Source organism: Natator depressus, chromosome 14 (genome assembly GCF_965152275.1).
Source record: "Natator depressus isolate rNatDep1 chromosome 14, rNatDep2.hap1, whole genome shotgun sequence".
NCBI lineage: Eukaryota > Metazoa > Chordata > Testudines > Cheloniidae > Natator > Natator depressus.
Window position 1 is genome coordinate 7,011,109 of NC_134247.1, and position 12,826 is coordinate 7,023,934.

The window sequence follows — 12,826 nt, forward strand, 5'->3', positions numbered from 1 at the left end:
ACAGCTTGTTTACTGAAAATAAGGTTCTTTTTAAAGTGTAACCATATTTAAGCATTTTAATTAAGTGGTAAAACTTCAATAGCTGAGACCCACAGGTGTGAAATGGTACAAATTGAGGAGAAGACACTCATTTACCTTCTGGTGTGGTACACATTCAGTTCTTCTTGTAGGACAGATGCTCTCTTCTGCAGAAAGTTTACCTACAAAATACATCCCATATGAAAGTGGAGTATAAAATCTTAATGAATCAATTGGTACTTGTTTCACAGAGGCTGACTTTACTGTCTGAAGCCCAGTTTATGCTGGCGAGAGAAATCTCAATAGCACCTTAGTCGTGAGCTGGATTTAAGCAATGATGCTTGACCGAAAGTTGCTAGTGTGGTTTCCCTGGCCTGTGTACTCACAGCATTAATCCCGCACCCTATACACTCAGTCAGAAGCCAAAACAGCCACGATAACTTTTTGGACTCAGAGCTATACTGGATAATGTAGCATGTGGACTAAACATGGGACTGAGAATCTGAGTTTTAATCCCAGCTCTGACACTAAGTCAGTTCACTTCTCTACCTCAGTTTCCTTATCTGAAATATTGTGAAAACAACATTCCACTTTCTCACAGGGTGTGTGAGAGACTTAATGCTTATATTATGTAGCACTATCATGTTAGGACAGCTTACAAAGAGCTCATGGGGGTGGGCAGTGAACAATTGTGCAATGCATTTTAAACTTTACTAAAGTTTTAGAAAACTTTGCTGAGCAGTGAATATTTGTTCATTTTTAACAGTTCTTGGTTCGTCACACCCCCAGGAACAATTAATAATCCTGACAGGTGTAAGGATTCCACTGCCGTTCTCCTCTGATGTTTTCAGACTGGAATTTCAACAATTTTCAAAGACAAGGACACCTGTGCTTCAGAAGAGAACCCTGCTTACTAAATGGTTTGTGACTACTGTATACTGCTGCAGATGAAGCCAGCAGCTACGTGTTTCTGCGTTAACACCCAGTTTTAGGAGTCTGGAGTTACTTTTAGTCCTTTGAAATGCTGCTGATCCTAAAAGAAGCCCTGCAGGTGTATATCAGTTTCAATTTTAAAAAACAATACTCACTGTAAAGTGAAGTATTCTTATATCTGTTCCAATGGAATGCTTCCTACCAGACAAAGTTAACAGTAAACTAAACTTTTAATTGGCCTTTTACTATCAACTGGAAATAGATCATCCTGGTAGATCCTTAACCCTTTATTGGTCTGCAATGACTTTAATCAGATTAAATATCAGTACCACTGGAAATTCCTTTACATGCAATAAATAAATATCTGCAATCGACTATTAACTTGTGTCACCTTTAGCATGTGGGACTATAAAGCTCTCTCTTATGGAAATGTCATATTTCTGTTAAAGACAGACATTGCCAAGGGAAATCCCCATGCATAGCAAAAAAATGTTACAAACTAACTTTTATAAACAGAGAATGTAAGTAAATTAAACTAACAACCATTTCCAGGGAGAGAGATGGACGATGTGGTTCTATTTAATATCTTATGTAAAACTATAAGCAGTTTTATGATTTTAAGTAACGACCTCATTTCAAACAACATTTTACCAAATAAATCCAAGCCAAAAAAAGTTGACTTCTGCACAAAAAAAACTCGCTTAACAACTCAGATAGCAGTTTAACCTTTCATTTCCTCCCCCCCAACCTTTGGCATTTCATGAACATATGCATGTCTTGGCATTTCAAATGATTGCACGTGGATTATGAATGGCTCCTGAAGGATTCTGCTATCCAGAGTGGAGTTTGTACATCACATCACCACCATACACAGCGTACCCTTATAAACTCAAAGAAATGTAGGGTGGAAAGGATCTAGAAGTCATCTAGTCCCCCCCCCGCGCTTAGGCAGGACCTAGTGTACCTCGACCATCCCTGACAGTTTTTTGTCTAACCTGCTCTTAAAAACCTCCAAGATTTGAGATCCACCATCTTCCTTTGTACCCTATTCCAGTATTTAGGATGTTTTTCTTAATATCTAACCTAAATCTCCCTTGCTGCAGATTAAGCCCACTACTTCTTGTCCTGCCTTCAGTGGACACGGAGAACAATTGATCACAGTCTTCTTTATAATGACCCTTAACATGTTTGAAGACTTATCTGGTCCCCCCCTCAGTCTTCTTTTCTCAAGACTAAACATGCCCAGTTTTTAAAATCTTTCCTCAAAGGTCAGGTTTTCTAAACCTTTTATCATTTTCGTTGCTCTCCTCTGGACTCTCCTCAGTTTGTCCATGTGTTTCCTAAAGTACGGCACCCAGAATTGGATACTACTCCAGCTGAGGCTTCACTGGCGCCTAGTGGAGTGGAACAATTACCTCCCATGTCTTACCTACAACATTCCTATGAATACAGCCCAGAATATTAGCCTTATTTGCAACTGCATTACATCACTGACTCATATTCAATTTGTCATCCACTATAACCTCCAGGTCCTTATCAGCAGTACTACTTCCTAGCCAGCTACTGTGCATTTTCCTTCCTCAATGCAGTACTTTGCACTTGTCTTTATTAAATTTCATCTTGTTTAATTTGTTACGTTAATTTTGAAATCTAATCTGGTTCTCCAAAGTGCTAGCAACCTCTCCCACCTTGGTGTCATCCACAAATTTCATATGTATATTCTCCACTCCACTGACCAAGTCATTAATGAAAATATTGAATTCTGCTGGACCCAAGATTGACCCCTGTGGGACTGCACTAGATACACCCTCCCCTGTAGACAGTGAACCATCGTTAATTACGCTGATTATGGTCATTCAACCAGTTCTGCATACTCCTTATAGTAATTTCATCTAGATCGCATTTCTCTTATTTGCTTATGAGAATGTCATGTGGGGCTGTGTCAAAAGCCTGGCTGAAATCAAGATACATCACATCTGCTTCCTAACTATCCACTACCCAGTAGCCCTTCCAAAGGGGTAAGGGGTTGGTTTTTTTTTTTTTAAAACATGATCAGTCATTGGTTTAAAAAAGTGACATTTAACAGTTTGTCTTCATCTTTACTATTCTTACTTCTAGGGCTGCCATTTGGATTAATTTACAGTTTCATATATTTTAAGACAAGAAGGAACCATCTAGTTTTATCTAACACAACACAGGTCATAGGATTTCCTGAGTTAATTCCTGCTGCAAATCCAAACTAAAATGTTGTGTGTACCAAATCAAATGTCTTTGACAAGATATTATATCAACGCTATTACCTTTATCAACCAAACTTGGAATTAATTCAATGGACTTTTGAAGCAGTACCTAAAAAAGCAAAGGGCTGCTTTATTATACAGGCTGCAAAGGAAACTAAGAGTCCCCCAGGGCATGGTGAACAGAGTTTCTTCTGAAGAAACACTGATAATAGATAGTTGCTAACCATATTCCGTCTTCAGCAGCATATTCTTGGGAAAAAAAAAAAAGGTAACAGTTGCAACATCATTGCTGACTTTATTTTCTACTTTCAGCCGGCATTTGAGGTAAATCCCTTGGATCAAGAGAGATGACTCTTTCGGTAGCGAGATGAGGGAGATGGGGAGAGGGGGATCCTAGAAGAAAGGTGATGGTGTGATAAGCACCGGACTCTTGCCAGTTTATCACTGACCTCAATCCAATATTGCCAAATTTAATGCATTCATAGTTTCCTTTATAAAAGAGATGAGTGTTATTTAAACCCTAGAATTGGAGACAATTGAGTGCTGATATTTTACCTGAGATTTTAAAGATGCAATGGTGTCTTCGAGTTCCTTTCTCAAAGATGCTGGCATCAGACCTTTGAGTTTGGTTTCATATTCTTGTCGTATGTATGTCACCTGAAATTGAATAAAGAGATTTAAATGACACATAACCAATTTGGGGGGCAGGAGAGAATCTTCACAGCCAGCTTCTTCTTAGAGCAGTGTTTCCCAATTTGGAGGCCAGAACAAGACTAACTGGGGGTGGGGGGCAAGGGAGGGTGAGGATACAGAGGAAGAAAGCTGTAAGAACGCAGATCCACCGTTGCACACAGACACTGCAAGCATGCTGCCACCTTTGCAGGTCAAGTGGTAGGCAGCTCCTTAATGTCACAAACCTTCCCTCTCTGCTTCTGCTGTGCCCTTTATGCAACCAGCTGTAGTTCTCATTACTCAGCTCAGCCTTGTATGGCACCAGTTACCATCCCCAGGGCCATGCAGAATTCTGGTGAGTGGAAGAACAGGGAGCGGGTTCTGGGGCGTGGGTGGGGGAGCACGGAGAGGAGAAAGTGTCCCCAAAACACATAAAAGAGCAAAAGAGAAGAAAGAAGAAAAGAAGTAGAGAGAAAAGAAAACAAGAAGAAAAAAGAGGGTATATAGAAAAGGAGTGAGGAAAAAATGGGCAGAAAAAGGAGACATAGTAGGGGCTCTGTTAAGACCTGGTGTGAGAGGACAAAGGAAGGGCCATGTGGCTATCTCCCTCTAATCCGTCCCTGGGAAGCTTTAATGAAAGCACGGCTGGGGACTGGGCAGAGGGCCTCATGCAGCAGCCACTGAAGTCAATGAGAGCCTTCCTGTTGACTTCAGTGGGCGTTAGCTCAGGCCCACAGGCATTGCTTGTGTCTAACTCCTAATATATGAGACAAAACAACTCTGTATACAGAATTTTTTAAAAAACAGTTTGAAGTTAAGAAGTTTTGTAAGGAGGAACATTTTGTGTCTATGGATGTAACTATGTTTTATTTACAGCTTGGCATTTCTTGGACTTCATTCCAGGACTATTAATGCCCTCCAGCTAAGTGATGCACTCAGAATAGTTTAATGACTTGTCAATCCCCATCTAGATATTTTGAGGATCTTGTCTTACTTATTATTACACGGAAAATTTGCAAGACATTCCTTGCCCTCTTCACAGCTCATTTTTCAGTCAAATTCATTGCAGCAGAGTCAAAATTGTTGATCTACTATTCTTCTAACTAAGCTCTAAAAGTATTAAATTGAGTAGGACCAAAACCTGTCTCCTGAAATGATTATTCTCTTTTAAAGTAATTTCTAGGCACATTATCTGACACTACAGCAATCTCCATATGCTTTTGCTTTCTGCTTGACCTTTCCCTTTTGGCTGCAATGAATTCAAGACTCTGTTGGAGATTCAAATGCTCAAAGAGATTTCTAAAATGTTTGGACTTGGAATGACTCTGTGAGCATCTTCAAAAGACCAGTGTGTGATCTCCTTACACATGATTATGGGTATATATCAAGGAAATATTACCACCCTAGCAGCTCATCCCAGTATACTTAAAAATATCACTATAAAGTTATGTCTCCATTCTAACCATATAGAGAATCATGAATTGATTTTTGTCTACATAAATGATCACCAGTCACTGAGGGATGGATTCAATACCCATTGAAATCAACAGAAGGACTCCTTATTGGCTTCAGTGGGCACTGTATCAGGCCCTTTAAATATGAAAGGGTGTGTAACTCCCCAAAAGAAATAGCTGCAAGAGTGAAAAAAATTATTTTTGAACTTTCAAAAAGAAGGTGTGGTGAACAAAGGCTGAAGTAAAGGAGTTCCATACTATTTCATTTGGGGTTTCTGACATAGATATGCATTGCTACCATGGCATCTTTGGTACCTACCAGCAGTGTCCATAACTGTATGTCATATGCACTTTAGGACTAATTTATAGAAGTTAAGGAAAGAGCAGAACCAGCTGCAGTCATCATTTTCTAATTATTTTTATACTTAATTTTCCCCTCCTTTTAATTAGTATTTTAAACAACCCCCCACTGAAAACTGACTGGGAAAGGGCATTTCCAGAAACTTGGTTGTAAGCAAAGAATGCAGGAGACCCATGTCTCTCATTGCCTAGGGTATGCTGCCCTGGTGCATTGTTTACATAATACTCTTGAGTCTCAGGGGAGTTTGGTTGATGATTGTTTTATTCAATAGTTCTGGAGCATTTGTACTTAAAGACCATGCAACTGGATGGAGGATTACAGAAAGATGTCTTTGAAGATGTCTACAATAAGAAGAAAAGTTTCAGGTGAATATAAATAATCACAGAATCTTAGAACCATAGAACTGGAAGGAACCTCGAGAGGAAACTTATCTGAATATCTGCTTTTTTGGATAGGTACCTACGTGTCTAATTCGGATCACATATGTCTATTGTGAATTTAACACATTACACTAGCCAGTCTGATAGTGAACTTCCTCTAATCTTTTGTTTGGGATTTAGCAATCACATTAAGCTGGGGGAAATGTAAGCTTACTGCGTTGCTGTATTGCTATCTAATACAGAGTGTTCATAATAGGCAACTGGCTAACGATGGCTGACTAACAAGAAGTCTATGTCATGACATATATTACATGGTCTCAGCACCAAAAGTAAAATTAAGTCTTTTCCCATAAACTGGATGCTCTTTTTCACGCACCTAACCAGATGAACTTGGAAGGGAATGTATCAAATATGGAGAAGGTGAGTGGACTATCTAAAATATATGGGAATGCAATAAGGAGTATCTAGGTTAGGCAAACTGCAATGCTCATTCCCACTGCAGTGATTAGGAAAACAGACCTAAGAGATTTAGAACACATTCCTGTTTGAAGATGGGGAAATGGAAAATATTTGAACATTACTGCGTTCGAAAGTGAAATATCATAGTGGAGCACCACATGTACATTTGCAAACAGAAAGTAAATGACCCATGGACTCATTTTATTACAGGGTGGTAGACATTTAAAAATATGGACATGGTTGTTGTAGAGATGTTACAATTTAGGATTTTTGGGCATGAAAATGATTATTTCTTAAGCACAAGGACTTGTTAATAATCAGCCACCTTTATTCAATGACATCACCACTAAGTGGTATTATATCAACATAGATCAACTGGGAGTAGGATTGGGCCTTATATTTTCCCACTATTGTTGTATTCACTAACATCCCAACATAGCAAAGCATTTAGACCCTGATTCAGCTTGGTCCTTGAGCATGTGATTAGTCGCACTTAATTCAACAGGACTACTCACAGCTTTAATTACCTTGTTGAATCAGGGCCTTAAGTCTGTGCTTAATTTTCAACATGTCAATAGTTCCACGGACTTCAATGGGACTAGCCACCTGCTTAAAGTTAAGCAAGTGCTCAAATGCTTTGATGGATTTGGGGCTGACTTCACCAGTGATGGATAAGAGGAAGTTCACTGCCAGACTGACTTCAAAATTTTCAAATGGAACTTCCTTACTGTGCGTTCACACACCAACACACTTCACGCTACTCATGTTTTAGCAACAAAATGCTTTAAATCTGCCAGGAAGTTTTGCCATCAGGACCACAAATCAGATTTTACTTTATTTGAAACTGAGATAAGTTTTGACTTCCAGCTTATTTGCAAAGAACACACATGTTTAAACACTTGACGACTAGATATAAATTAAGGCTCACTTAAAGTACCGATTTTCTTTCTTTCTTCCTTTTTTTTTCTCTTTTGGAAAAAGCAAGTCTTGTCAAATATGTATTATACATAATATAACTATCAGTAGAAGGGAATAAAATAGATCTTATGAAAGTTTAGGAGAATTCTGTGCATAAATGCTTCTCACGTACCAGCAAACGAAGAGACCCCCGCAAAGCCCTTATGTACATAGACAAATAAAAGTTTTTCTTGTGAACTAATTGTAATCTATAGTGTCATGCAAATATAAAGAAATAAAAGAATTGTCTGATATGTTTGTGTGTGTGTGAGAGATCAAGATTTGTATTTTTTAAAAATAAAATAACTTAGATACACTCATGCTGTTATTTCTGTGAGTGCTTTAAACATTATGAGGTATATGTACTTTGCCAGGATAAATATCCTTTGAGCCAAGAGCTGATTTAGGGTGGAGTTCTGGATGCAGCAGAACATGCATATTTGTGTTCATCTAACATGTGTTAGACATGTTCTTGGTGAGAGAGGAGAAGAAACAGACAGCTAGAACTGCTAAATGTTTTTATTTTTGGAAGTTAAGAAAAAATAAAAGCTATATTTCACCAATCAGGCAGATTGTGCTGGACAGCTTTTCTAACTCCATATCTAAAGATAATATAACAACGGTGAAATTCCCATTACAGGCATGCACAAAGCTTGTAAAATTGGGGATGCAAGGTCCAGGGAAAGGAATCCCATGGCCCCCACTCTGCAAACAGACTGTGGGATGCCAGTCCAGTCCTTCTGTTACCATCATTTCAGCCTATGGGAATAGTGGCTGCAGAACCTCTATGTCATTCACGAGAAAATTCCTGGTCACTAGATCCATGCAAGTATGGCTACCCAGTTCTATTGCCAGTAGCCCTTTGCCACACTTGCATATTCAGAGACACCCTTCCATTGTGTGCAGGCCCCACTGCAGTCTCCCTCTCCCACCTGCAGTGCCACACCATAGATATATAGAGTTGTGACTGCTCTTGCACTAGCCCATGGTGGGGTAAATTTCACCGTACTGATTGCTGGCAGAAATTATAGTCAAATTCTGCGACACGCCTCTTCCAACCCGCTTATTTTTTACCAGTATAATCTTCAAGTGCACTCTAATTGCATGTTTTCACAAAATGGTTATTCACTTTTCACACTGTAATCCAGCAAAGGCTGAAGAGAGCTGTTACCTTTTGAGGAAGATAATTCTTGGAAAGTCACAAAGAAATAGGTACCATGCTTTAGAATCCAGATACACATTACTAAGTTGGCTGGAAGGAAATTCTTGAGTACTATTTAAAAAAAGAGAGTGAGACAGACAAAGAAAGAAACAATCCCTGGTAGCTGAAGGATTGCTTGGGGCTGATTCTTAGAGTGATATCTTTCTGGACTTCAGTGAGAAGGTGTATGCACCATTTTGCAGTGAAAACTGATCTGCAAAATATTAGACCCTAATATCATGGTGAAGAGGATCTCCCAATAAATTCATTGCTAAGATAGTTTGTCGAAAGTATATTACTTTCAACTATATTCATTAATAATTGCACAATGGGATGAAAATAAGATCCCAGCTGTTTCCTGTCACACTGTGCTAAACATGCTAATAGCTGTTGGCTGAAGTTACTAACAAGATTTACTGACCCAAGAGATTTAAATAGATCATGGTGAAAGTCTAAATTACTTCTTTATAACTAACAGACAACATATAGCTGAGTTTGGTGTACTAATTTTGATGGGGGGGGGGTGTCGATATTTTTAACATTTATTTTAGACCATGGAAAAAGGACTGAAGAGTGTTTTTGTTTGTTTGGTTTGGTTTTTTGTCCCTAAACACTTGTCTTTTCTTTTATTGACTTGAGTTGCCTACCTAGGACCCACCAAAGCTCTGTCTCCTCTATACCCTTAAAAGATTTTTAAAATTACAATTCTTCATCCCTCAGGAGGGCTTTTACTCTGTTGGATGGGACAGCTCCGTTTTATTTGGTGTTGTGCTAGGTTTTCTTTAGCCATGAGAAAGCCTTTCTTCTTGTTCATTTCGATGAGCTGATTTAATCTTTGATGTCAACAGAAGCAATTAAAAGCTATATTTGCCACAGATAGATAAAGTAACCTTTGGTTGGCCACACAACAAGTTAAGAAAAACATAAGAGCTGAACCATCCCCACACTCTCCAATATGAAATATAGGAAATGCTGAACTGCATGGCATAAAATGATGCATTGTCATAATGAGTCAAGACGAACATCACAGGAGATAGACATTTTGTTTGGCTGTGTATGTGAATTATCCAAAACTAAGCCCTTCATCCTATTCCAAACCCAGCAACTCTTTTTCTACCCCATGTGACTGCCCACCTCCGACAGACTACACTTAGCTCTTCAGTTTCTAAGTGTTGTTATTACAATGCAGCCCCAATTTGCAAAATCCTGGATATGTGAACTCACGATTAATCACAGGTTGGTCACCTCCTCCCTGACTGTAGTGACCGATTTTCTGCTCCTGCAGGGAACAAGCTCTGAGGGAAACAAAGCTGCTGTGCGGTGAAGCTGCTCAGAGTCTCAGTCAGCCTCGGGGAAGCCTGCTAGCTCTCTACAATCAGAGGCACCCGATTATCCAGACGCCCGATTTCATTCAGGTTTCAGGTGTCCTCCGACTCTAAAAAGATCTTAATAGAATCTAGGGTCGATTGCAGATGACGATCCCAAATTGCTTGTCTTGGACCTGGGTTGGAGAGTGCCAAATTCTGGGCTACTCAAGGCACTTTTGGACCCAGAGCCAGACCTGATTCACAATGCACTAGAGTACAAACATTCTTCCCTGTTTGGTTCACATACTCTCCTATTCCAGGGATAGGAGGTTGGAGTTACTACCTTCATTGTGAAATGCATGCTGAAATGTGGTTCCTACAGATTTAAAGAAACACGACGATATAATTTGACGACACTATTCTTAAATTTTCATTAGTAATAAGCATTAACAATTGCATAAATTCAATTCAACTGAAAATAGTAGAGCAAGATCAGACACTCCTGTTTTTTTGTCAAATATGCACCATGTTGTTCTATGACAGTAAAATAAATTCAGCTACAGAACCTACCCGGCTCTCACAATTTCAATAAAGCATAAGGTGATGGCATAGCCAACCTTTGTGTTTTTCTCTCTTTAGCTAGTAAATCATTTGAGAGTCCAAAACATCTTTTGCCTCTCTGTTTTACTAACCCTTAAGGACCACCAGTTATGATGTGCTGCTCAATGCACAATCTAAGCTTTCTGCTCTAAATCAGTTTCTTTCAACCTGCATCCAAGAGACCTTATTACTTCAGCGGCTTGTATTTCAATATCTTTCTGTTCTTACCCCAGATCCCCCACCTGGAAAATCCTCTGTTTGTAGTTAAGCACTAAAGGTCTATATAATTCATAACTGCAAAGGAAGAGAAGCTAGGCAAAACTTTAAAAAACAGCCGGCTGCATATGTCAAGAACAGCATTCTTGAGATTACATGAGCTGGATAGGAATAAAAGCTTTTGCTGTCAACACCACAGAATAACAAGGAATGCTGTGGTTAACAAACTCCCTCCACTGCCCCCCCTCCAGCAGGGGGCCTCCATTGTCTCTGTTGGAATGTTCATGATCCCCAATTCCTTAACCCCTCATCCAAAGGACTCTCACTCTGGCAGAGGACTGTTCCCTTCAGCTCACATCCATGCTGTTCCATAAACTGGCTAGAGAAGTCACTGTTACGTGTAAGGGGGAAGCCTCAACAGTGCTTCCAACATCCGCTGATCCGGGGAGCGGACAACTAGAAGTCGAAACTAGCTCATCTTCCACGCTACTGACCAGCACCACTGGTCCAGCCCTACAAACAAACACCATTAATTCCTGGTTTTGTTAATAGCAAAGAATTTCTAAAACATTATCAAGATAATTACTATGAAATGCAGTTTGAATAAGATTCTCTGACACCACCACTGGAATGTATTCATGTGTTACAGCTTTACTTTCCATCTTGTGTTACCTGCTGCCTAGTGCTTGCCAGTGTGGAACGATTCAATGGTTTAAGCGTTTGAGCCTGCAAAGCACGGATAGCCCTCAGGCCTCACTGATGTCAGCTGGAGCTGAGGGTGTTCAGCAACATGCAGGATCAGGCTCTATATCTGCAGACTGCCGAAAACTTTCTGGCAAGGCCTTTGTAGATAGTAATCAGAAATTACTTCTACAATCACAATTTCCTCGCCTTTAAGGAGCACGGTTTTTACAAGCAAACATATTGCCAGTTCTTCAAAGCATCACCGTTGGTAAGATTCTGGTTCTTACCTACCTCAAACATTTCACCATTTCTGCTTAAATTCCATGGTCAGTAGAGAAGGTAAACATTGCTATACTTGTTCTATTTCTCACAAAGGAGACTGATTAAAAAGGAAACAGTGTACGAGGGTAAAAATGTAGTAATACTGAAGGCCAGCTTATGACTAGTATCTTGTCAATACCAGCCTTTATCAAACATCGGAAATATGAATCTGTACTGCGTTAAACTCCAACCAGGCAGCCCCATCCCCTTGAAGGAAGGCAGACAAACCTTACTAGCCTACCACACAACTCTGGGTTCCTACCCTCTTCTAACCACTGGATAGGCTCAGAGGTGTTTCTCCTCACTTCTTTCCTTCTTCTGAACCTAAGCTCATTTCTGCAAGAAATACCATTTCCCCTTTTACTTCCCCTCATTTGACTATTTGCCTTACCGTGGAACCTCTAATCTGCTTTCTCTGAAAGAACACAATTCCTTCATTTATTTCTATTCAAGCAATCATCTAAATCACATAAAATAACTTACTTTCCCCACAAAAGGAAAGGTCTCCCTTTGACTCATCATTATTTAACATGCAAGATGCCAGTAACTGACATTTTCAAATACTGTATGTTTTTCTTGCATCTGAGCGCAAATGTTGCTACTGTTGGTAAAAATTCTGTCTCCTTTCAACTATTGACACTCATCTCCTATTTCTCTTTTCAGCTGCTCACTTCATTCCAATAGTCTCACTGCCATGGAGTGTACATGCCTTTGTACTTTTCTGGGAGACTGTACTTTTTACCAGAGTTAATACCTGATTATCAACCTCCCCACATATACCATCAGCTTCCCCTTTTCCTTTCCAGAAATGGCACTGTTGGTGCGAGAACCTCCTCCCCTGCAACTTTTGCCATATGAAACAAGTTTCCTGTATCTTTCAACCCCATCGATATACCATCTTCTTTCAAATCCCACCTTTAAGTCTGTTTTCCTGTGCCTAAACTTCAGTTTCTTCCCCCTTCTGCTCTATAGATATTATGTATAACAGCATAATTTGATAATATTACTATTATCTAATACTTA

The 12,826-nt window shown here is 39.5% G+C and overlaps 1 protein-coding gene across 4 annotated transcripts in view; it reads right to left on the reverse strand.

Moving 5' to 3' along the window:
- CEP112 (centrosomal protein 112) overlaps positions 1-12,826 on the reverse strand; it is a 359,203-nt gene that overhangs the window by 56,245 nt on the left and 290,132 nt on the right. For all 4 annotated transcript variants that reach the window (XR_012641956.1, XM_074972205.1, XM_074972202.1 and 1 more), the window contains 2 exons: positions 3,747-3,848; positions 136-200 (listed from right to left, as the gene is read on the reverse strand). Coding sequence is in view for 3 of the 4 variants with exons in the window: in XM_074972205.1 (XP_074828306.1) it covers positions 136-200; positions 3,747-3,848 (167 nt within the window). In the remaining variant the exon portion in view is untranslated. The remainder of the gene's footprint in view (positions 1-135; positions 201-3,746; positions 3,849-12,826) is intronic.